This window comes from Tursiops truncatus, chromosome 8 (genome assembly GCF_011762595.2).
Source record: "Tursiops truncatus isolate mTurTru1 chromosome 8, mTurTru1.mat.Y, whole genome shotgun sequence".
NCBI lineage: Eukaryota > Metazoa > Chordata > Mammalia > Artiodactyla > Delphinidae > Tursiops > Tursiops truncatus.
In genome coordinates, this window is record NC_047041.1 from 103,275,230 (window position 1) to 103,300,541 (window position 25,312).

Here is a 25,312-nt window from a genome sequence, read left to right on the forward strand (position 1 = left end):
TTTTGTCCATTTTATATTTCAATGATTTCTGCTCTTACCTTCATTCTACTTCTGTCTACTTTGGGCTTAGTTGGTTTTCCTCTTTCTAGCTTCTCAAGGTAGCAGCTTGTATCACTGGCTTGAGAACTTCCTTCACATCCAAGACAACACTTAAGCTGCAAAGCCGTAAGTCTCCAAACGCTGCTTTAGCTGCATCCCACAAATTCTGGCATGTTGTGTTTTTATTATAATTCCAAATATTTTCTAATTGTCCTTGTAATTTCTCATTTGATCCAGGGTTTATTTAGAAGTATACAGTTTAATTTCCAAATAACTGAGAATTCTCCAGATATTTTTGTGGTTGCTGGTTACTGATTTCCAATTAAATTGCACTGTGGTCAGAGAACTTACTCTGCAGTGCATTTGAGGCCTGTTTCACAGCCCAGCCTGTGGCCCATCCTGATGAAGACTCCACATTCTCTGACAAGGATGTCTGTCCTGCAGCTGTTTGGGCTCCACCCGTGTTCGTCAGGTTGAGCTGGCTGGGGTGATGATGTTCAGGTGTCCACCCTGCCTGTGGCAGGGTTTCCTGGGTCCACCCGCTACCTAGAGGTGTGCAGTCTACTTGGTGAATAGTAGATTCCCCCTTTCCTTTCAGCTTTGTCACTTTTTGCTCTATGTCTTTTGTTTCGGTCTGTTTAGTTTTGGCCGTGCTGTGCGGCACGTGGGATCTTAGTTCTCTGACCAGGGATGGAACCCGTGCCCGCTGCAGTGGAAGCGTACTGTCTTAACCACTGGACCGCCAGGGAAGTCCCTGCTCTGTGTCTTTTGAAGAATTCAGGGGCACACACACTGAGGGTCTCTCTATGTCCTGCAGATGAAGTGATGCCCTCACTAGGATGCAACGCCCTTCTCTACCTTCGGTGGTTTTCCTTCTCTGAAGTCCACTTTGTCTTACAGTAACATCTAACCATGACTCCAAATCTGCTTTAAAAATCCAAATTTCCCCTTCTTTTGCCTAAGAGCATCTGTGCATTACCAAATCTTCTGCCTAGAAGCAGAAACCATCCTCACTGAGGACCGAGGAGAACAAAATGCACCAGTCCTTTCCCACCACCTGTCCCAAAGCAAGGTGCTCACTACACCTGTGTGCACCCCTGCCCCAGGACGCCCCCCACCACTCACTACAGAGCAAAGTAAAATGCCAAGGACACCGCTTAGGTTAGAATAAAAAGCCTGGTTTGGTACAAACTTGCTGCACAAAAGCGGGTCTAACTCAATCAGCACCAGCTTCCAACTCTTAAGTCGGGTGCTGTAGGCCAGAGGATGGGGTGTTAACAGGTGAATAAAACAAGGCACGGTAGGTAACCCCACCACCGTTCCTTCACTCAGTGTCCCTTCTGTCAGAAGGGACTGAGGTCGGGGCTGGACCTCAAGGGTCTGGATTTCTACATCCCCCATCAGAACCACAGGACCACAGAGCACTTCTCTGAAGCAGGGGAGGTGGGACCTGCTGGCCCTGGGAGTGAGGGCAACTTCCACAGGCAGACACAGCAGCAGCAAAAGTGGCTTCAATTATGCAGCCTTCCTTTCTCCCCCAGCTTCCCCGGGGGGAGCCCGCTGTCCTGGTGCTGGTCACCTGGTTCAGGTACTCGGAGGGGAACAGGTAACCCCCTGGGAGGAACAGGCATTTACTGCCGAGCATTCACGTACATGGAAGCATTTCTTTCCTGGGAGCAGAAGAGAAAAACTACCCCCAAAACATACCAGGTACCCAAATTCAATGGATGAAATCTTGGCCTGTACGATGGACCAAAGTCCCCAGAAGAAATGGGACGCAAGGGCAAACCTGTAATTACAAAAGCAGGAAATGCACATGAGATGTGTGGGACCAGTTGGAGGACTGATTACATCATTTCCTGCCAGATGGACGTTCTAACTCATGTGGGTGCAAACTGTCTGCCTTGGCCGACCCAGTGGGACAATATTCCACGGCAACAGAGCAGCAGGAGCCCACAGCCGTCCTCTCCCCACCGCTGGCCAGTGACCTTGCAGGTGCGAACACCCCGACTCCCTGTCCCTGGAACACTCGCAGGACCCACCCGGAGGCCTCAGTGGCCGCTGCTGGTGAAGGGTGGGTCACACAGGGAGAGAAACCCTCTGGCACGCGTGTGAGCGCACAGCCTTGGCGGCCCCTACCCCACCAGCAACAGGTGGAGGAAAGCGCGGGCCTCCGGACAGCCTGCTGCCATCCCCCATGCCCCTCTCCCCCGGAAGTGAATCAGGAGGAGGGTGTGGCCAGGTCCCCACCTCTAGGCTGTGCCACGTTCCTCTTCACTGCGAATCCAAGTTCTTCTCAAAACGATAAAGATAAAGCTCTAATTCAGGAACGAGGGCTTCGGTGCTGCCCTTACCAGACCTGATTCTGCTTCTCTTCATCCCTGACCCACTAGATCCCCTGGTGCTACCCTTTCTGTCTGGGTCTCCTCCACCTCCGCTTTCCTATTTCCATCTGATCAAGAACCAGGGAGGGAAGCTCTCTTCTGCAGGCGGAGCCGAGGGGCCACCAGGGTGGCCTCAGCTCAATGAGAGGACTGTGGACAGTTCCGAGGACACGAAGGAGGTGCTCTATGCTGAGGGAGGAGGGCCACAGCCACTCAAACCGTCACTGTTAACAAATAATCTCATGGAAGACCCCAAAGATTAGGAATAACTCAGGCCTCCTGACCAAAGAGATGAGTGAGTGTGAGAACACAGTGATCTAGACCTTTGCGGAATCTGGAGCTTTCTCAGCCCTGCTTTGACAGCTGTTGAGAAAACAGATTTTTAATTCTTTTCTAGGAGAACCATGTTACTCGGTGGCACCCAGCTCTCCAGGAGCACGAGTGAGAAGAGTGTGCAGGCCCTGGCGGCAGCGGCTGTGCAGCAGAGTCCGCGGCGGGGATGACGGTTCGGAACGGCACCCTCGCTCCCTGACCTAGTGCACAGACCCTGCTCTCCTCACTGGCTGTGTGCTGAAATCTGGGGGATCCGAACACACTCGGCCACATGGACAAGAACCAAATGTTCTGTTTTTGACAACGTACAAGACCTCGAGATGTATGGTCGTGAGGGAGCTCCTAAAATACTCCTGTTTGCAAGGAGGCATCCCAAGTACGCGCTATAAAGAGGGAAGCTATCGTTACAAACCGACAAAGGAAAAAAATTACCTATTGACTTCAAGCAACATTTCTTCTTCTATAACGGACTTTTCTTCATTACTGAGGTTTTCAAATTCATTTTGGAATGCAGCCAAGTAATTGGAAATGAAATGGAGCTTAAAAAAAAAGCAATGACATTAGGATCAATGATGGTTAAAAACAGGTGATGTCAATGCTGTCACGAAGTGCACACGTCAAGCGTGACTCTTCCGGACGTCAGCAAAGCCCGCCACCCTGCTCTGCCCAGGGGCGTGGTCCAGGGAGCTCACCCACCCGGCTGGGTTCACCGGGTTACAGTCAGAGAACTAATGGACTCGATGCCATACTGTCGGCAAGACCACTACTGCTTCTGCAGAAAGTAATTTAGGTAGAGTTGTTCCTTCTAACTCACACTCCTGTCTTCCACTGACCGCAAAGCAGGGTCAGCCTACTCCACACCTCCCCAGCCTGGCTGCTGCTCTGCGCAGCGCTGGCACGAGGCACCAGGGCACCCGGATGCTCGTCGGCAGATGCTGCCTCAGGGCAGGCGCCGGACCAGGCACTGTGAAGGGGCCTTCCACCCCTAAGATGCTGTGATGATGTCCACACTTATGTCCATAAACTGGCAGTGTCTGATTCTGGTTTGGAGAAGACAGTTTACCCTAAGGTTCTACCAGGCTGCACGTTGAGTCTACACATGAATTAGGATTTATGAGAGCCCTTGTTCTTCACTATTTCATACCATGTCAAAAGGCAGCAGAACACAGCCAACCTCGGCTTGTTTGCTTTTGTAAAGAAGAAAACAGCCGTCAGTCTTTCTCCCTGTTAGAACCCTTGCTACCTGGTTACCCGGCTGGAAGGCGCTCCCCACCCTTTCCCTGGGTCGCCTCTTCCATCTTCCTGCTCTGAAGTCGGCTCTCTTACACTACGCCCCCTCCTCCACCAGAAGGCATCATTCAAGATCAAGCACTGTCCTAGGCAGGGGGCCGTAGATTCTGAAGTAAACCTGGCACAAAAAAGATGACTGCTGATACCTATTAAATTCTGTGTAACAGGCACACTCCCCACGACAACAAAATAATTTTTGCAGATGAGAAAACTGAGGCACAGAAATAGTACGTTACAACCAGCAGTGGCAGATCTGGGATTGAAATCCAGGCCCATTAGTTTTTAGAACCCATGCTTGAACCACCACCCTAGATGGTTTAATTTCTTGGAGACCCTAAACGCTGAAGGTGGCAAATGAAGATGGAAAATCTGAAGAGACTGAAACCCTAAGAAAGTGGTAATTAATGACCCTCCCTCCCCCAAAAGTTCTAGGCCCAGATGGTTTTATGGGCAAAATCTACCAAACTTTCAAACAACACCATCTTAGATAAATTTGTTCCAGAAAATAAAAAGGGACACTCAACTCATTTTGTAAGACTAGTATAATTTTTATTCCAAAAGCAGGTATGAATACTTTTTTAAATGAACATTAAAGTCCTGTTTCACATATATGCATAGATGTAAAATCTCCTAAAATAAGAAATTGCCTAACTGGATCCAACAGAGCATTACAAAACAACGTTAACTCATTCAAATAGTTTATTTCAGGAATTTCAGTATTGCTTAACATTTTAAAACACTTCAATGGATTAAAGACAGAAAAGCGTGAGATTACCTCAGTAGCTACAGACAGGGTATCTGACAGAGACCAACACTTGCACGTGATTTTAAAACCTCAGAAAACAGGAGTGGAGCTTCTTTACATTTCCATTGCTGTGCAGTGTCGGGGGTTACACAGCTCTGCCGCCTTCCACTAAAATGAAATCTGTCTTCTTACTGAAAATCTCCCCTCACTGGTTTGAGAGTTCTCATCTCTGGAGCTGCCTGCCCAGTGTTTATAAAAGTCTAATTTCTTTTCAGCATGGCAGGAACCTGAAGCCTGCTGTGTTCTCCTCCCTGGGGTCAACAGCCCCACGTTCTCCCACCCTTCCTACCCACATAGCTTGAACTTGAGGTCCAAAACCGTCCCGGTCACTCTGCTCTGGACACGCTCAAGGTCATCAGGTCTGCCTGAAAATAAGGCCAGAAGAGAGCAGCCCAGGTCTGGCCACACGGCAAGGCTGTATTTGAACGGCTGCCCCCGAGCATGGCCACCTGCTGGAGACTCTCCCCATGCCCAACTCAGGCAGGTGCTCGAGAAACCTCTCTTGAGTGAGCTACTGCAGCAACTGACTGCATCCGTCCTCACCCCCGGCCCCTGGGAAACGTTCTGACCAGGCGGGGATCCCGGGAGAAGGGATGTCGGGCGGCAGGGCCGCCCAGCGCGGGCGGAGCTGCTGCCCTGCAAGGCTGGCAGAGGTGGGCGCAGTGCCCCTCTCGCCAGCCTGCTAGCTTCTGCAACACTACGTACTCATCCTCAACCCAAGGCTTCGGCAGAGGCTGAAGAATGGAATAGAGGGCTTCCTGGGGAGAGATTCCCACAGGACTGATTCTCCAGTCACTGGAGTCGCATAACCCAGGACAGGAAAGGGGTCTGTGAACACTGCAACAGCTACTGAACCACGGTGCCCACAAGGCTACTTCTGCCTGCACAGAGTGAAACAAACGGAGGAAAGTCAGTGATCCCCAAAAGAAGGCTAGAGAGCAGGAGGGAGGCTGGGCTTTGGAAAACACTAGAAGGAATCACAAAGGAGGCTGTGCTCCTCTCTGACTGGACGCAGTTTACCTCTGGCACAGGGATTTAAAAAGGCTGGACTCAAATACTGAGTCTGTATCTTGACACAAAATAACATTTTAAAGCAAAAGGACCTGCTTAACCAACTCCATGGTTTTAAAAGGGCATCTTTAAAAGTGAAGCTGTACTCATCTCTGACTGGGTAAAGCTGAGGTATGTGATTTACTTCTCAGTAAGTGCACTGAATACAAACACGAGTCTCCTACCTGTTGCTTCCTGGTGGGATACTTCAGGATGTTTGCTCTGAAAAGAGGGTACTTTTCGTAATTATAATCGTACATCCATTCACAGAAATGATTCCCAATGTCGAATCCCCTGAAAAAGAGCGAGAGGCACAGAAAATGAGGCAGCAGCCCCGCTGCGAGCGCCCCCGGGACCCCGGGGTCCCGAAAGCATGAATGCTTCAGTGACGGGACAGACCAAAGCACCCTGGCCCGCTGTCTGGAGCAACCGCTCAGGAGTGTCGTCCTGCGGTCAGTGCTTTGGTGAAGCCAACGAAAGGCCAAGTTCTGGATTCTGAGGACCTGGCCCCTGCTCCCACTGACGCAGCTGAGAACAGGCTGCGCTGCCCCACGCGGCCATTGCGGCCGCTGGGACACAGAGTGCTGGCCTCCAGGGAGGAAACTTCCAACTCAGGATGGTATCGTGACCTACCTTCTCCTTCGTTCCGCACACATACAGAATACTGAAATAAAAACATGTGACTTTACCTGTAGTTGTAACTGCTGTATTCAAAGTCGATGAGCATCAGTTTCTGGTTTTCAGAATTCTCCCTGCCTTCCAGCAATAAGATATTACCTGCAAAAAGGTTTGGATGACACGACCTTTGCCCTGGGCACGTTCTGTCATCGAAGGCGCAGGTCTCCAACCGCAGGGCCCAGGGTGGTTCTGATCCTGTAAGGGCATCCTGACCACGTGGCGAGCGGACGTGGCCGAGTCACGGGACGGGGGGACAGGGTGCCAGGAGCAGCACTGACCTGGGAGGCCTGGCCCGAGAGCCCTGCTGCCAGCACCCCAAGAGCAGCGTGGCCTGGGCTCCCCCCCATTTCCACACGGGGGCAAGAAGGGAAAGGTCTGCTCGGCACCCCGGAGCTCTGGCACCCCCAGCAGCCCCGAGGCGGGCGGGGCTGTGGCCCCCAGCTGGGAAGCTGGGCCCTGGTGTCCACACAGGCCCCACTGCTTTGCCCCCAAGGAGGAGAGCACAGACAGTGCTCCCACGACCATATTTCTTTCCCTTAAGGCTGAATTCTGGGCAGAAGGGGCTTGGCTGCCAGACTGGCCCCCCAGGCACATGCTCGGAGAGGCCCACGCTCTACCCAACGTGCTGCATCTCTCACGGTGGCGCTGGCGGGTGGGCTCTGCTGAGCCAGGTTCAAGGCTTTTCGGCACACATCGTCCGTTTCCGGGAGCCATTGATAGGAGAACCGGGGCCAGACCCAGTGTCCAGCTCCCGCCCCCTCCACGCTCTCCCCGTGTTGCCGTGGCCGGCGGGGGCCTCCCTCAGCCCGTCGGCGACCTCTGGGCCGTTCACCATCACCCGTTACACACACGAGGCTGCTTGACCCGACTTGCCCAGCAATCATCAGCTAATTAGTAACAGGTATTCTGGCTCAAACTAACGTCTCACTGATGACAAGTCTTCACCAGGGACTGTTCTCCAAATTAAAAACAAGCCGTAGAGCCTGGAAAGGGCCCGAGGGTGGACCTCAGCCAGCTGCGCTGGGCAGGATGAGGACAGCAAGGCAAAGCCAGGCGCCATGGCAGTATCAGGGGGAGGTGCCCGGCCGGATGGGGCCTCTGACGAAACTGTTATGTTTGAAATAACACTGGGTAGAGTCTGGTTACAGTAAGGGGTACATGGGAGTGCAATTTTTTAAAGCAGAGAAACCCGAAGTCATTAGAAGCATGTGAGCCAACCCTGAGAGAGAAGGGGGCCCTGGCCAGCGTGCTGGGCTGCAGGGGCAGAAGGCAAGCGCCCCCAGACTGGCCGAGGAGCCATCTTCCTCTTTGATGCCTTTCGGACTGACAAAGCCAACTGACATGTTTACCGAAAGGAGTTAAACACTGAACAAATACGTGACTTCGTGTATCCCAGCTCTCGGTTTAGTGGATATTCTCATATTTTTTCTTACAGAAATGGGATGATATCCTACACGTTTTTCTAAAACTCGCTTTTTCTCCTCTTGATGTAGCCTGGAGATTTTTCTGTTGGTTTGTATAAAACTCGACCTCACTCTTAATAGTCACACAACACTTCGTGCACGGCCGTGCCATAATTCCGTGCACCTAACCCTCTCTTCATGGGCACCTGGCATTTATCACACACACTGGAGGGAATCTTCTCAGTAGACACACGAGCCCCACCTTCAGCATAACAGGCAGCAATTCTTACCTTCCTGACAGTCATTGTGACAAAACACGACTGGAGATGGAGTGGATTCAAGTAATGATCTGGAAAAGGAAGGTTTTGCTGTTACTTCTCACCCTTTCAGCTCCCTCCCGTGGCAGGACCTCTGCACACGCTCTCCCCACTCCGGGGGGCCCTCCTCGGAGCCCTCTGACCTCGGACCCCAGGCAGAGCCCTCTGTGTCAGTCTGTTTTGACCTCTGGTTTCCTTCACAGCTCTCATCACAACCTGACATTTTTTTATTTACTTATTTTCTCTCTCTCCTAACAAAAGAGAAGCTCCTTGCAGACTGTCTTGGTCACATCTCCTCAGAACCAATCCTGATGCTGGCTCAGCAGACACTCAAATATGTGAGTAGTTAAAGGTGGAAATGCTGACACTCAGGCGATGGATGAAGGCTAGAAGCCTGCGTGCCCCCCGCACCCTGGAGACACCAGCGTAGCCTCTACTCAGAAACCAGTGTCAAGCTTCTTACTCCAACCCCCGCTAGCTTGGGCTGATCTGTTCCCCTCATCGGCTGACACTCGCTGGCCCGCCCCCATGGTTCTTGTTTTTTTTTTTTTTGGCAGTACGCGGGCCTCTCACTGTTGTGGCCTCTCCCGTTGCGGAGCACAGGCTCCGGACGCGCAGGCTCAGCAGCCATGGCTCACGGGCCCAGCCGCTCCGCGGCATGTGGGATCCTCCCAGACCGGGGCACGAACCTGCGTCCCCTGCATCGGTAGGCAGACTCCCAACCACTGCACTACCAGGGAAGCCCCTTGTTTTTCGTTTTTGTTTCAGAAAAAACCTACCGCCCTAGTCACTGACCAGGACTAGAATTCTGGAATTTTACTTCCTCCGTGAAGCCACTCATATAAAACTGTAATTCCAGATGACAGAATTAATCTGTTTAAACTTATCCCACAAAACCAATGTAAAAGAGGAGAGGTGATGCCACTCATATAAAACTGTAATTCCAGATGATAGAATTAATCTGTCTAAACTCATCCCACGAAACACCAAGCCTTAGGTGATGCTTCCTAACGTTCACTGAAAGCAGGCGTGGTGACTAAGAACATTTACATTTCTGGACAGATGCACTTTTACTAAGTTAGGAAATGGAAGCAAACACTCACCTCAGGTTTTCTAGTTCCAAAGGCAGGTTGTAACTGAGGAATTTGTGGAGCTGCTTAACTTTGGATTCCCCAGTAAATTTAATTCTCAGCACTTGATTCAGGTATCTTGCAAAAGAAGGGAACAAAGGATCAGTGCTCAATTCACCTAGCTTGCTTTTGGGGCTCTAGTTCAATGTAACCATGCAAAACCCGCAGGGCCCCTGACCCCAGACGGAGAGGAGGGAAAAGGGCCTGGGGTTCAGTACACTCTAGGATGTGGATTTTCTGCCCATCTAGCCTGTTCAGGAGCATTTCTGCAAACAGTCTGCTTTCCTGGTTCAGGAATTGATTTTTACACTCAAGAACAATTTATTCATGAGACAATCATCACCAGCGGACAGCCTGTGCGCTGGTGGACCGGGGAAGGCCTCTGACCCGCACGGCAAGCAAGAGCTGCTCTGGAACCCCTGGGAGCCACCGGCGGGAAGCTAGGTGAGAGCCCAGCGGCTGATCACTTACTTTTCCATTGTTCCAAAAAGCCATTTTGGTTCCTTATTGAATGGCATTTTCATACCATGAAATCTGGCCATTTTCTCAGCTATTTCTGCAGAAATATCTGGCAAACTTAATTCTTCAGTGTCTAATCGCCGGCTCTGGAATTAAAAAGGGGAGTTAGAAGATGGCGTTCATCCAGGTAACCCTGAAGCGTGAGAGCACACAGCCCTAGAGCTAGAAGCGTCTTTCTAGGGCATCTAAGTCTCATCCAGGGCGCAAAATTCCTTCAGAACGGGCACTGTGCCCTGCAGACAGCACTACTCAGGGAGGGGCAGGCCAGCCACAAAGGGCCATTTCGCTGTGACAAAGTCCTTCTCACGCACCTATGGTCCTGCTCTCCCGTCACTCTACCCCACACTGCGGGGGGCTCCTTCCTAGGCTCAAAGCGCCGGGTCGTCAGCAGTTTATGCCGTGGCCCGCGTCCAGCTCCCCCATCGGCTCAGCCCTCCTCCCAGACACAGGGCAGGCGGTGTGGTGCTCAGAACAGCTTCCCAGCAGAAGGGGCGCCAGGCGCTCGGGGCGAGGGTTTCCCACTCCTGCCCTCGGGGCAGCTCAGCACCCAGCCTGGCCCAGAGCAGGCTCTCAGGGCAAAGCCGACCAGGGACAGGTGTGGCAGGGGGCTTCCTCCGTCTTCTGCTAGTGCAGCCTGCGGCCACACTCGTCCTGGCTGCGCTTTCACGGCCACCCACAGGAGCACCTCTTATCTTTTCCAAACCAACCACTTCCCTACCGAAACCCAAAGAGAGATTTTTCTGAGAATCCGAAGCCATACAGCACAGGAGTTAAGAGTGAGTGTCCCCAAGTTAGAGAAACCCCAGCTCAAATTCTGGGTTTAACACTCATTTCAACGCTATGTGGCCAAGGGTGTACTTTTATACCTCTGTGCCTCGTTCTCTGGGTTCTGTAAAATGGGAACCAGGACATCAAGTCCCCGACAGGGAGCTCTGAACTAAAGCAGACGCTGCAGGTCAAGGCCCCGGGCCAGCACCCAGCCATGGAAGTCTCAAAGGATGGCAGGTGCCTTGTGATCGGAGCTGAGAGCTCCCTGAAAGCATCAGGCTCAATCCTCCCCTCAACCCCAGACTCTCCCAAGTTATCAAGTCGCGACAAGGACAGGGAACTCGGCGTCTAGCGGCGGGACGCCAAGCACTCCTCGAGGCAGCTGGCGGAGCTTTCATTCGGCTGTTAAAGAAGGCCCGTAACTGGTTTGGCAACGGGGACAATTTAAAGCTAACGTGCTCTAACGTGAACAAATCTTGGAATCCAAGCTCTTTTCCCAGCACAAAGAGATATGAGACTGACTACCATTCTCAGAGGTCACTGCTCTCGTGTGTCTGCTGGAGGACAGCCATGGGAACAGGTGAGATGAACTTCATCTCACCCCATTCAGCGGTCAAGGGTAAACCTGGAAATAACACACGCTGACAGGCTGAGGCAAATGGAGTCGCTGTTTCTGGCGGCAGAAACAGTTGAACCCTGGCAGTTTCATATGGTTCAACCTAGCATTTTAAAATAATTTTTAAAAAATCTTTACTATGTTATGTAGTAAACGTGTACACGAGTAGAGAACTTTAAAACTTTAAAAGAAGAACAGGGACTTCCCTGGCGGTCCAATGGTTAAAACTTCACCTTCCAATGCAGGGGGTGTGGGTTCGATCCTGGTGGGGAGATAGGGAGCCAAAAAAACCAAAACATAAAACAGAAGCAACATTGTAACAAATTTAATAAAGATTAAAAAAAAAAGTTAAAAAAAAATTACAAAAAACAAAAAGAACAGGAGAACAGTAACTATTCCATAGACATAACCACCTATGTGCCCTGATCTCAAGGAGCTGTGTTTCCCCTCGAGACGTTTCCATTATTCTAAGTTGTGTTCACTGGTCCTCTACCTTTTCTAAAACGGGAAGTTTTATCACATGTGTATTTATTTATTTTTTAAATTTATTTATTTATTTTCTTGTAGTACATGGGCCTCTCACTGTGGTGGCCTCTCCCATTGCAGAGCACAGGCTCCAGATGCGCAGGCCCAGCGGCCATGGCTCACGGGCCTAGCCGCTCCGCAGCATGTGGGATCTTCCCGGACTGGGGCACGAACCCGTGTCTCCTGCATCGGCAGATGGACTCTCAACCACTGCGCCACCAGGGAAGCCCCTTTTTAAAATTCTTTTTTTAGGTAAGTAGTGGATTTATTTAGAGAGAAACACACTCCACAGACAGAGTGTGGGCCATCGCAGAAGGTGAGAGCGGCCCACGTGTGTATTTATTAAACAATTTGTATCTTGCTTTTTACTGGGCTTTATACGAATGCTATGATACCGTTTGTAGCCTTCTGCAATTTGGTTTTATCGACATTATGTTTTTTAAGATGGATCCACGTTGGCACTTATAACCATACGAAGTGTTTTGTATTTCCAAAATTCTAATACTTTGCTATCTCATTTGATTCTCATGCTAGACAGATGTTACTGTCTTTAATGGGAAAACTATAAATAAAACTATAAACTACAGGGATTTCCCTGGTGGTGCAGTGGTTAAGAATCCGCCTGCCAATGCAGGAGACACGGGTTGGAGTCCTGGTCCGGGAAGATCCCACGTGCCGCGGAGCAACTAAGCCTGTGCGCCACAACTACAGAGCCTGCACTCTCGAGCCCGTGAGCCACAAATGCTGAGCCCGTGTGCCACAACTACTGAAGCCCATGAGCCTAGAGCCCATGCTCCGCAACGAGAAGCCACCGCAATGAGAAGCCCACACACCGCTATGAAGAGTAGCCCCTGCTCACTGTGACTAGAGAAAGCCCGTGCACGCAACAAAGAGACAACGCAGCCAAAAATAAATAAATAAATTTATATTAAAAACAAAAAAACCTACAGCCAGGCGCCAGGGAAAAGACTGAAAGGACTCTTCCATATAGGGAGGTACATCCATTCCTTCAAACACGCCCCAGGCTGGCAGCTGGCACACACGGCACCACGTGTGAACGAGAAGTGGGCACCACGCCCCCTCCAGCCCCCGCTGGACGCAGGCCTGGCGAGCAGAGCACCCTGTCGGCCAGGTGTCCTTGTGCTCTGCACCGCCTGCACGACTGTACCGGGCGGCCCTGCACACCGAGGCCTCTCATGGCCAAGACATCACATGAGGCAAGACATGAAGGCAGCAGCCCCTAGCCCTTAGGGAGCTCACAGAGCTCAAGAAGGGGTGCCCTTCCACGAGCGAAAACACAGGCCAGCAAGGCTCGGCATCTCCACCCAAACGAGCCGGTCACGAGGCCCAGACCTGCCCCACACTCAACTTTATAGGGAACTCTTGAGGCTTAAAGCCCTCTTCGGGGTTCGGGGCTCAGGGCACAGGGCACGGGGCACAGGGCGGGGGCTATGCACACAGAACTCTAAACAAGGCACACTGGCGGATGCTAGGGCAACACTAACAATGCCTCAGCACAGCAGGGAAGGGCAAACAGTCCTGCAAACAGAGGATGTGAGCAAGGCCTTGAAATGTGAAGGAACTTGACAGGCACATGAGGGCAGGGGAGACCCTAAAGTGAGGGGGGGGGGGCAGTGGGAGACAAGGGAAAGAGCAGTGGTGGCGCCCGCAGGGCAAAGACCAGACACGTGGCACAGTGCGGGCAGGGCCATGTCCTGCAGCAGGTTCTATAACCAAGGCCCGGAAGTTGTTAGGTTTCACAAACAGGCCTCCTCGGAGATTCTGGGGGTCCGGTCCCAGACCAGCACAGTAAAGCGACCGCAACAAAGCGAGTCACGTGAATTTTTTGGTTTCCTAGCGTGTCCAAAAGTAATGTTTACACTACACTTCCGTCTATTAAGTGGCAATAACATTATGTCTCAAAAAACAATGTACAGGGGCTTCCCTGGTGGTGCAGTGGTTGAGAGTCCGCCTGCCGATGCAGGGGACACGGGTTCGTGCCCCGGTCCGGGAGGATCCCACATGCCGCGGAGCGGCTGGGCCCGTGAGCCATGGCCACTGAGCCTGCGCGTCCGGAGCTTGTGCTCCGCAACGGGAGAGGCCACAACAGTGAGAGGCCCAAATACAGCAAAAAAATAAATAAATAAGTAAAAATTTAAAAAAAATAAAAATAAAAAACAATGTACATACCTTAATTACAAAATATCTTATTGCTCAGAAATGCTAACCATTGTCTGACAATGCAGGGCCACCACAGACCTTCTATTTGTAAAAACCCAGCATCTGCGAAGCTCAGTTAAACAAGGTCTGCCTGCATGGTTCTGAATGGATGAACGTATCTTTGCAGGAAAGACAGAGGTTTTGATGTAAATTCAAGAGAAATTTTGTTTTTCTTTACTTCTGTGATAACATAGGCCACATTTACTATTTCGGACCACAGCGCCTCGGGCTCCTGCACTGACGGTGACGAGACAGACTCTGTCTTCTCGCTGTGGCTCCCATCACCTGACCAGCCTTCCGCACATCTTACCGGGATAAACTGCTCCAGGCGGCCTTGGGGGAAGATGCCAAAGAGCTTTGGCCCCAGCGACCTCTCTGCAAGGATGGCAAACATAACGCTCTCCAGAACCATGGCCTCGGCGCCCTGAAACAGATGGCAACACACAGCCGGTTAGTGAGTGTGGACCACGAGCCAGGCATCGGCAGTCCTTTCACACGAGCCGTTTTACCCACTCCCACAGCAACCCTGAGGGCGCATCATCATCATTATTATTTTTACCAACTGTTGTTTTTATTACCACTGTCCCCACTTTAAATACGAAGAAACAGATCTGTAAACCTCAGGATCCATGCTGGCAAACAACACACTATATTGATGAGATTTAAAATTCAAGTTGAATTTAGGTCACTGGTTCCAAAAATAGAACAGTATCAATATTTTATCGCTTCTATTTATTTTAAAACTCATATGAGTCTCACCCTTGGCATCTTATCAAAGGTCACAACAAGTCCATCCATTCTGGTGACGGTTGATCTGCTTTTCGGTCGAGAGTGCCCAGGGAAAGAAAATGGTTCAAAGGGCCCTCTGCCCATGAAACTGGCCTGCGGGGTCCCCCACGGGGTGCGGGGCCCATGCCAAAGTGCACCCTAGCACAGGGCGCTCAAGGTTTCGGTTTTCTGCTCTTATCCCCAGTCTCCTCTGTCGTTTAACATTTGTCTTCTTGTCTACACCTCTTTGACGCTCCTACGTTCCGCCTTTAGTTACTCCTAATAACGAAGTGGGATCTAGAGCCATTCTGCCTTCAAAATCCACCTTTTGGTCTCAGTTCAAATCCACTCCTTAGTCCTCTTCCCTTAAGCAGGAAATTACAGCTTAAGAGTTTCCATCGGTTGGGGCGAAGGGCGGGAAGGAGCCCTGTGCCCAAGCGTCTTGAGGAGCTTCTATGGCGATGTGTCGGGAGGGGCACCAGGTGTGGTCTGGAAACACTCTCAGGTGATTCTAGGTCACCCCTTGTTCAGAAAGGGGCCGTGGGGACAGGATCTCAGAGAAACACTGCTCAATAAAACAGAGCTCTTTACAATACACTCATTTTACCAAAATGGATGGAGAGACTTAGCAGGACAAACTCATCAGGCAGGGACATGATTCTAAAGTTGGCGAGAAGAAAACAAAAAGGAAAAAAGAAAAGCTACTTCCAAAGGACATGGGGCCACATTAAAGTAAAAAGTAATTCAGTCACTTTTACATTTTGGGGAGAATGGGTTTGTTGGTAATCCATCCACCATCTTGTATAATCTCCACAATTATGATCTAACCATCATCACCTTGTGAGGCCCAATCTCTATTCACTAATTTGCAGTTCTGTACATATGACTGCTATGAACTGGACTGTGTCCTCCCAAAATTCAGAGGTTGAAGCCCTCTCTGCCAGTGCGATGCTATTTGGAGATGGGGCCTTTGGGAGGTGATGGATTTAGGTGAAGCCACGAGGGTGGAGCCCTGACGGGGTCAGTATCCCTATAAGAGGAGTCCCCAGAGAGCCTGCCCTCTCTCCCTCTCTCTGTCTCTGCCTCCCTCTCCGCCACGTGAGGACACAGGCAGAAGACGGCATCTATAAGCCAGGAAGGGGCCGTCACCAGAACCTGGCTGTGTTGGCACCCTGCCCTTGGACCTCCAGCCTCCAGAACTAGGAAGAATAAACCCAGGTGGCTTTTTCTGGCAGCCCGAGCAGACTAAGACAACGACAATCCAGACACAGCACTGATCTATCTAGTTAATGGATTTTAGGAGGATTCGACCAGACGGGTTTTATTTCTTAAACGCTTAGAGAATGAGAACGAATTCCTAACAGCTCTACTGAGCTGACAAAATGTTTTCTCTCACTCACCTGACCTCACAGCAAACCTAGGCAGGAGGTACGGTCAGTGCTGGCCCCATTTACCTCAACTCCGGCCTCAGAGACACCCCACGGGAAGCGAACCCTCTGCTGCCGCCCGCCCGAGCGATCGGAGGCTGGCATCGTGGACGAGGAGGTGCAGGGCTCGGCCCAGACCAGGCCACCTGCGGGCAGTGGCTCTTGGCAGCCCCTTGCCCTCTGTACAGTCTCCCACCTCAAAACTCCAACCCACTCCCCAACTGTTTCCAAAGAGTAGGATCGGGATCTCCTCTGTCCTATGGAGCCAGGATTTTGCCAGGATTAAAAATTTGGTTTTTCAACCTTTTTCTGTGTAGAGTGACTAAGCTGGAGGGCACTGGGGTTGGCATATGTAAGACACACATGTGCAGCCAATCCGAAATAGCCCTTTACGTCTGAAATGTCTAGTTCTAGACACAGATTTAACCCACAGTATGACTTCAGGAAGTGTGCGTGGTGTCCACGCAGTGCAAAGTCTGCTGGGAGCTGACTTCACACGTGGCACCATCACTGGTACCGGGGCCGAAGCCACACTGTCCAGGATCCTCCAGAGCAGGGTCCACCCGGTGCCAGGATGGTGGAGAGAAGATGGAAAGAGACTTAAAGAACTTTCCCATTCTCTTCAGCACTGCTCTGCACACTGTGAACAAGAAACACCTTTGTTCTTCTGTGATACTGCAGTTCAATATTTATTCACAGTAGGGAGAAGGGGTGGTGGTGTGTGGAGGGAAGAATTTGGAGAGGAAGGAAATGAAAGAAAATGCCAAGTCACAAGCAAGAAGGATGGGTAGGTTACAAAGGACAGCAGGTATCCTCAGGTCTCAAAACCCTCAAGGAAAGCGAGCTCAGTGAAGGACAGGCGCAAGGGCGTGACCCGGTCCCACTGCCTGCAGCACCCGGGCTCGGCCCCCACCATCCACCCACGGCTGGTCCTGCTTTGTCAGGAGAGCAGCTCAATACCTCAACTTGAAACGAATCACGATGGCTTCAGAAATACTCATTCATATATTCACCCCCCCCAAATATAACTTGGACATATACTCTGTACCCGGCATGTGCTAAGCCCCAGGGAACCAATAAGAACAAGACACACGTGGCTGCTGCCCGGACAGAGCCTGCGTTCCAGGGACAGAAACGGCCGGAAATGAGCAGGGCCATCGGCAGACCGGGGCAGCTCAGAGAAGGAGCAGAGGGTATCCTGATGGAGCGTGACGGGGTGGCCACCCCCAAGCAGATACGGTGACCCTGACGGGGGCAAAGCAAGGCCTGGGAGGGGCCGATGCACGGAGCAGAGGAACCGAGGAAGAAGAGGACCGAATCAGCCCGGAGAAGCTGCTGGGGCTGCCGCGGGGTCTGGGCCAGATACAAAGCCCTCGGCGTACGGCCAGCGTTAAAGCTAACGAACTGGCTGAAGAGGCGCAGCACAGAGCCCGAGGACGCCCAGCACCTACAGCAATGTTTCCAACCGACTGTGCCTACAGCAAGAAACCCACTTTACACGGCAACCTAACACCCCCTGATGTAGCCGGGTCAGCAGGAGGGGAACCGGGGCAGCCGGCAGTGCGGGAGGCGACGATGCCTGCTGTCAGGACGGGCGACAGCATGTCCTGTATCAGACGCTGTGGAGACAGCGAACAGGGGGCAGAGGAAAGTGGGCCCTGGATTTGGCAACACAGAAGTTGTCGGTGACAGAACCAAGAGTGGCTCTGGGAGCAACGGGGACAGGGTCAGACGGAGACCCGGGCAGAGCGGGCAGAAGAGGGGGAGGGGCCGGGGTGGGGGGCTGGGGGAGGGTTAGACTGACTTCTCAATTCATCTGTGTGGTTTTCCTCCTTTAAAAAGTCCAGCAATAATATCGAGATTATGACCCTCCTGAGAAGACGTAACAGCATTTCTCTGGTGGGGAGGGGAGGCCAAAGAGCAAAGAAGGTGAGACACACACAGCGCAGGCCAGGGAGGTGAGCCCACCAGACTCGCTGGCCCCCTCCTGCGGCTTAGCACCACAAACGGGAATGGAGCCAGGCCTCCCGCTGGAGGAGACCGGCCATTCAAAGAGGCTCAAGGAACACAAACCACCTTCCCCATTCTGACAGCCAACTGCCCACCTTCTGACACAGAGGATCAAAAACAAAATCACAGCACCTACTACTGTTGCCTGCTGGGCCCCGAGCAGAGATCCAGCCGGCGCAGGAGGAGGAGGTGGTGTGGCAGTGACGCGCGGGTCCCCGGCGGCGAGGGCACGTCGGACTAATGAGAGGGAGGGACAGAAGAGTGTGCACAAGCAGCGGGATCCCGCCCTGAGTTTAGAATCTCATAAGAACAGGCAGACGTTAACACGTAATATGGAAACTTACAGTCACGGAAAGTGCAAAGGTGAGGCACTCGGTGCTGTAGGAGCACGAATGGAGGAGCAAACCTAGATGAGAGAGCAGGAAGGGGCTCCCTGTGGAAGGAACCTGGGAGCCGAGATCCCAATTGTAAGTAGCAGTTGGGGGGAGTGGTGCGGATTGAAGAGCAGAGCATTCCAGCCAGAAGCAGCAGCATCTGCAAAGGCCCCGTGGCAGGAAGGAAACCACACAGCTTAGGGTCACACGGCTGGAGAGCAGGGAAGCGGGAGGGCGTTGTGAGATGAGACCAGGAAGCTCGGTGGGGGTCAGGCTGCCGGGACCTGGCAGGATAAAGCCCACCTAACCGGGACCAGGGCAGAGAGCCACCACCGAAGAAGGATTGTAAGCAAGAGGCTGATGCGATCGGATGAGCAGTTCAAAAGCTGGCTCTGGCAAAGACGAAGGGATGGTCTGCAGGAAATAAGAGTGGAAGCGGAAGCCCAGGGAGGAGCTGGTGGCAGCTTGGACTAGGCAGGTGCACAGTCCAGACAGAGAGAAAGTAGACAGATCCAAGATATGGTTCAAAGGAAAACCACCAACAGACTTGTGGATGGGACATGGGGGTGAGGGGACAAGGGTACAGAAGGTGACTCCCTGCTTCCCGGCCTGCCCAGAAAGGCCAGATTTAGATTTTGCTGTTTGGAGGGGTGGGGAGAGTCTGGGTTCGGTCTTGGACCTGGTGAGACACCCCAGGAGACGGGTAGCAGCTAGTGTTAGTTCCAAGCAGGGCTGTGGGCTGGAGGAGCTGCAGACCCTTGGCCCCTAGGAGAAACGCAAGGACCAGCTTTGGATCAGGTGGCCTGGTAAGGCGGGGGGTGGAAATAGGGCCTCAGGCCTGGGGACTCCGAGTACTTAAGACAATCACAGACTGAGCCCACAAAGGAGGCAAGGAGGGGTGCAGGAAACGAGGGGCCTTTACTTCGTGTCCCTGTGTCCTGGCCGCCTTCGCTGCTAAGAAGTCCAGATAAAACGAGAGCTGGACACACACTTCAGATTTAGCGTCGTGGAGGTCCTAGTGACCCGACAGCTTCAACTCCCAGGAAGGACGAAAGTCTACACACAAAGGGCCCAGGAGGCTGAAGACAGAACGTCAGTCACCTCCCACTGACAGCTTCTCAGTCAGCGTCACCCCAGAGAGCACACATTCCAGATCCTCTAGACCACGGTCTCCGGAGCAGGGCCCACGCAAAACATCCACGGAACCGCGAGGAGAGAACAGCAGCGCTTTTATTCCTTTATATGCTCTCACCTCTTCTACATTTCTATTTCTCGATCACTTTAATAATTCGTATACAATTAGTAAAACCAGTGTATTTACGTGTGTCGATATTACGGGGTGCGTGGTGTGTATGCTACACGCGCACACCCACACACTCCCCCCGTTATACACAAACCTCCACACACCAGGGGAGTGTGCTCAGAAGTTGTTCACTCCCTGGAGTGTGGAGATCACGACTCCAGACACCCCACCTCTGAGCCTCAAAGAGGGGGCAGGTGCTCTGGACCTCGAGCTCTTCTGAATATACGCATTTCTGAGCGAAATCTCGTATTTAGGAAGAAGCCTTCGGGAGCCGGGCACCACGCAGAGGGAAAAACACTCCTGCCCGCCCCGGGGAAGGGCAGCCACTGAGACACCTGGGCAGCGACAGATGCCCCGGGGGAGGGCAGCCACTGAGACACCTGGGCAGCGACAGACTGCCTCCACTTCAGAGTATCACGCACGCAGGTCACCCCAAGCCGCCACCTCCTAGCACCCCAAATGCTGTTCAGATCACCCTAAAGGCACCAAGTGCACTCCCTACACCCTTAGTAGGAAATGGAACACAGACTGTTCGCTGGGTCTCACTGTGGCAGCTCCCAGTACCCCCAGAGCCCCTCCTCTGGGACACACAGCAGGACTCCAGGGCAGGAAGGGGCACTGCCAGAGCAGGGGGGCAAGGCTGCCCACCACCAGCTCACACCTCACACAAATGCAGAACGGACTGAATTACTTACTTGAAATTCATTGTCTTTCTGAGCTTGTTCGGATCCCTCCTTATTACAGGACCGCTACGAATGAGAAAAAGCAAACACTTCCAGTGAGATGGGGAACACTGAGCAGACACTAACTTTGCAACCATCAGAACAGTCACGGTTTACAAAACATCACAGATCTTTAGCGAGTGTTTCTCAGCGCAGTCTAAATGCACCACCAGTGTCCCACACTAGGACCAACACCTGAGGAAGCACTTCATTTCTTTACGAGAAAAGGGATGTGCTGTCGAGACCACACAGCTGTGAGTCTCACCACCATCCCGAGTACCTTTTCACAATTTCATTGCTGGAGGAAAGTCAGTGGAGGCTGCTCTCCCAATCAGGCCTCCTCAAGATAAACACCGGGCTGGCTTATCTTGTTTAGCCAGGTGGGTCTTTTGAGGCAACGCCAGCCCCAGGAGGGTGCTGTCCTGCAAGGGCAGGGGGCGCACATGGGCTCGCGGCCGCCGAGGTCAGCACAGGGTGGACGAGGGTGCCCTGTGTGGGCAGGAAGCCTGGCACCCAGTCTGCGCGGCCAAGCCTGATCATCAGGGCACCACTAGCTCAGTGTGGAGTCTTCCTCCACCCGAGAGAGGCCTGTGCCAGTTTAATAAAGGCCCAAACTTATTTCGTATGCTAACGTATTGAGAGATACTTTCATCGCTCTCCTCAATGAAATTGCAAATTATTGGTAACCAGGATCGAGTCAATAACACACCTCAACCACGAACTACCATAAGCAACTCTCTGGCCACATCCTTTCTTCATGGCAGATCTTATCTTTTAAAAGCAACCCCCCACCCCAAGTGCTTTAAAAACCTTCAAACGTGTCCTGTCAAAATTTTATACTCAAATATTGCCCCTAGAAAGATGTTATTTGTTAAAATTAAACTAAGTCTGCTTACGTCAGACACAGAAGCCCATAAAGGAAGCTCTTTAAAAATGTTAAGGTAAAAGATTCTTGAACATCCCAGGAAAAACATACCTTTCCATTCCACAGCTTTATCAAAAATACCTGTACCAAGGGTAGAAAGTGTGGACAGGAAAAAAAATGCCACGTTAAGCACCACCAGCTACTCTAGCATCATTCAAAACACCTAAGCGGTTTAAAGCGACAGCTCCCATCCATCATACAAGGAAATGACATCCCACAGACATTTAATGTTTTGTATAAACAGTACATGTTCTAGTTTACTCGATATAAAAGTAAACAAAATGAATATCCACGTTCATATGAAGTTATCTGCAAAAGATCTGCACTTAGACATACTCAATAATATCTTTAACACACAGTTAAGTACACTTTGTACAAAGTACAGAAAGTACAAATGGGGGATATATGATATTTTCATTTGTGTAATCTGCATTTCTCTGATGAAAAGATGCTACAGGTTAAATCCCGTTACAATGAAAGCTACAAAATGAAAATACTACAGAAATACTTTTAGACTCTTGCTGATGGCTTGACGTAGGGTGTGATAAAAACCCTCGGGAGGAGTACCTAGGTACCATGAAAGCGCCACTCCTTCCTTACCTCCAAAATACCCTCCTGACCGCACCACGGGCGGCCACAGACCTACCCCTTAGCTGCTCCCTCCCAGCGGCCTACAAGTTCCTAGTGAATAGGGACTCCATGTTTTCTTTATTGTTGGTCTCCCCAGCAAACCCTGGTGCTCACTACACTTTGTGGCCTGCACAACTAAATAAACACTCCTGCGCTGGGAAGCTCAAGGAGCAACCAAGGGCGATGGGCAGACTTACATCTGTGATCCCAGTCGTGGGGGAACTGGCAATAGTGTCAGTCAGAATGTCCGACGGGGCTGAAATGTCCCCCAAATATTAAATCCTTGTGCTTTTTCTCCCCAAAGACAGTTAAGAACAAAAAAAGTTCTATAATCTGATATACTGTGTATATATGTATTTTTTTTTATTTTGATACTTTGTAGGAAAAGACAAGCAAGGAATTTGGATATCCTACTGAAATTTGTTGTAACGGGATTTGACCTGCACAAAATTCTAGGTGACTATGGTTATTCCTGTGCTGTTATTACTTGAACTGTATCTTCTCAGGGAGACACAGCTAGGGGGTTATTTAGCCAGCAGAAGTTCCCTTTCCCTTGTCTAATGGTGCTCTCAAAGCCAGCAAGTCACCTCATCCAAGTTACAAGTTGGCTTGCTTCCGAGGCCATTCCTTTTTAACATATCAGCGCTGTTAGGTAGAAATAAATTCTATTAATCATTTCCCCACCCCTGCCCACCCCATTCCACCCCCAAGGGAATGCATTACTTATCCCATCAGAGCACCACCAGGAAGGCAAGATGGACTTCTGCCACACCCAGCCCTCTGTTCTGTTTCCTCAGTACAGAATGTTCAGGTTCCCTCAGTCCTACAGGTAAGAAGGGCAAGACCAGGAAATCGCCAACCAAGCGGACTGAATATTCACGGAAAGGTGAGAGAAGCAGCCTCCTGCAGAGGTAAGCCAACAAGAGAGAGTGGCCAAAAGAGAGTCCGAGGGCTGTTCTGTCCAGGAAGAAAGAAGGTAAAATGTACCTTGGAATCTGTGGGATTTTATTTCAGACGCACAAATTTATTTGAAGCAGATATTAAAACACATTGTACAAGTATTTAACATGAGTCCAAATTCTTCACCAACTAATTTGTACATTAATAAAACTTAGCTTTCAATAAGTTATAAAATAAAGGTAAAAAATTTTAACATTTATTAGAAATTTGGACACTAGCTGGTTATTTAATATTAAATAATTATTAAAAATTTTAATGTGAACACTAATGTAGTCATGTTTTTTTAAAATCAGCTTATATAGGTACAGACTGAAACAGTCATGGAAGAAATACGACAATGTCTGGAATAACCCTGGAGAATGAATGAAGGTAAAGAGGAAAGACAGCTGGTCAGAGAGAAAGATGGATACTGGGTACCTGGGGTTCATTATGCTCTTCTGGTCTACTTTTGTGTGCATCTGAAATTCTCCATAATAAAATGTTTTTAAAAATAAACGCTGAAACTTCAAGACCTAAGAAGTCAGAATGTATCCCACATGCTTAAGACAACGCCCAGCTCTGTGAATATACTAAAAACCACTGAATGGTACGCTTAAATCAATAAGTGAATCGTATGCTACGAAGATGTCATAAAAACAAAAAAGAAGACACCCAACGGTAATAAAAATATACCGCCGCTGGCTTCCTCCCATCTTCCTCATTCTTTTCTTCCTATTCTGGGCTTGGTTTTCAAGAGAATCTACAAGTATTCACTATAACCCATGTATTCATTAGCTGTGCTGCAGCAAATAGGCTAAAGTGGTAACAATAATAAAGGGGGTGTGGCTGATATTTTGTTTTAAAGTTATAGAAGAGTTCAAAAGAGGAAACAGATCTGTGATTGACCAAGCACTTGTAAATTTAAAACCTAAATTCCTAAAAGCCTGAACTCTATTAGCTAGGGCCAGCGGTCCCCAACCTCTTTGGTACCAGGGACCGGTTTCGTGTAAGACGATATTTCCACAGACCGGGGGTGGGAGGGATGGTTCAGGGGTAATGTGAGCGACGGGGAGCGATGGCGGGGTGGCAGGGCCCACCTCCTGCTGTGCGGCCTGGTTCGGTTCCTAACAGTACTGGTCTGCGGCCCGGGGGTTGGGGACCCCTGAGTAAGACAGTAAGATGAGAGCATAGAGGATTCTGACTTTTTACTTTACATATGCCTACACTTCAAAAAGTGTTTAAAAGTGTATGTTACTTTTACAATAAATATATTTGGTACAAGGTTTCAAATGTTACTTTTCTGGCAAAATTGCATTTAGAGGCTTTTAGAGGTTTTTGTACTTTAAAGAAGACTCTGAAAAAAGTAAGCTACCTGATATTCCACAGTATAACAGGCTTATTTCTTTAAATTTGTTTAAGCCAAATAAACTCTCATCGCTTGGCCAGTTCTTAACAAAAGATTCTGCTAATGCTGAGGGAACTAGTTTTATGATTACACTACTTTAATAAAACCACATTCGTGAGATGAAACAAAGCAGCATCTTCATTTTCCCTAGTCTGTGTATGTGTAGCTGTGTGGAGATAAAGGCTCCTTTAAAACAGGAGTAAGTTGGTTGCAGCCTTGATAAAGTGCTTTGGGATCTAGAAATGAGTGATTAAGAAAGAATAATCCAAATGTTAGCTAGACTCAACTTCTAGGGCATCTAAGATCTGGTCTAGGAAAATCATCCAGCTCTCCACTAACCTGAGATTAACCTCCTGAGTTGAGTCCCGAGGGACTCCAGACTATCAGTGTTTATCCTGAGAGTAACAGGATGGACTGCACTAGCCTGAATGTTCAGTAGCTGTGATGCTCGTCTGGCCCTGGAGTGACACGGGCTTCCTGACTATACTGCCTGTGGCTCTGAAGATTCTAAGATCCACCCTGGTTATCCGACCACGTCGACACTCTACGAGAGAAGAGGCTCTCAACGAGGGGGCCACACCTGTCACCATCCCTGTTAACCATCGATTGGACTGTGTGCCACCTCTCAGGTGAGCTGGGGCAGGAAAGGGTGAGAATCCTGACTCCCTAGAATGCACAGCAGTCATGTGGTTCTTCTCAAGTTTTCTTCTCAATATCATAGACCCTAACCTT

General features: G+C 50.5%; 1 protein-coding gene across 7 annotated transcripts in view; it reads right to left on the bottom strand.

The window, feature by feature from the left end:
* The window catches only part of CHKA (choline kinase alpha), a 63,346-nt gene that overhangs the window by 5,538 nt on the left and 32,496 nt on the right, over positions 1 to 25,312 (bottom strand). Inside the window, exons 3-12 of one of the 7 annotated variants that reach the window (XM_033861302.2) lie at positions 21,658 to 21,687; positions 20,655 to 20,708; positions 14,388 to 14,501; positions 9,901 to 10,034; positions 9,403 to 9,507; positions 8,273 to 8,331; positions 6,591 to 6,678; positions 6,087 to 6,195; positions 3,189 to 3,295; positions 1,747 to 1,828 (exon numbers count right to left, since the gene is read on the bottom strand). In XM_033861302.2, coding sequence (XP_033717193.2) covers positions 1,747 to 1,828; positions 3,189 to 3,295; positions 6,087 to 6,195; positions 6,591 to 6,678; positions 8,273 to 8,331; positions 9,403 to 9,507; positions 9,901 to 10,034; positions 14,388 to 14,501; positions 20,655 to 20,708; positions 21,658 to 21,687 — 882 coding nt within the window. The other 6 variants (XM_004323396.4, XM_073809270.1, XM_004323397.4 and 3 more) reach the window with 6 other exon arrangements.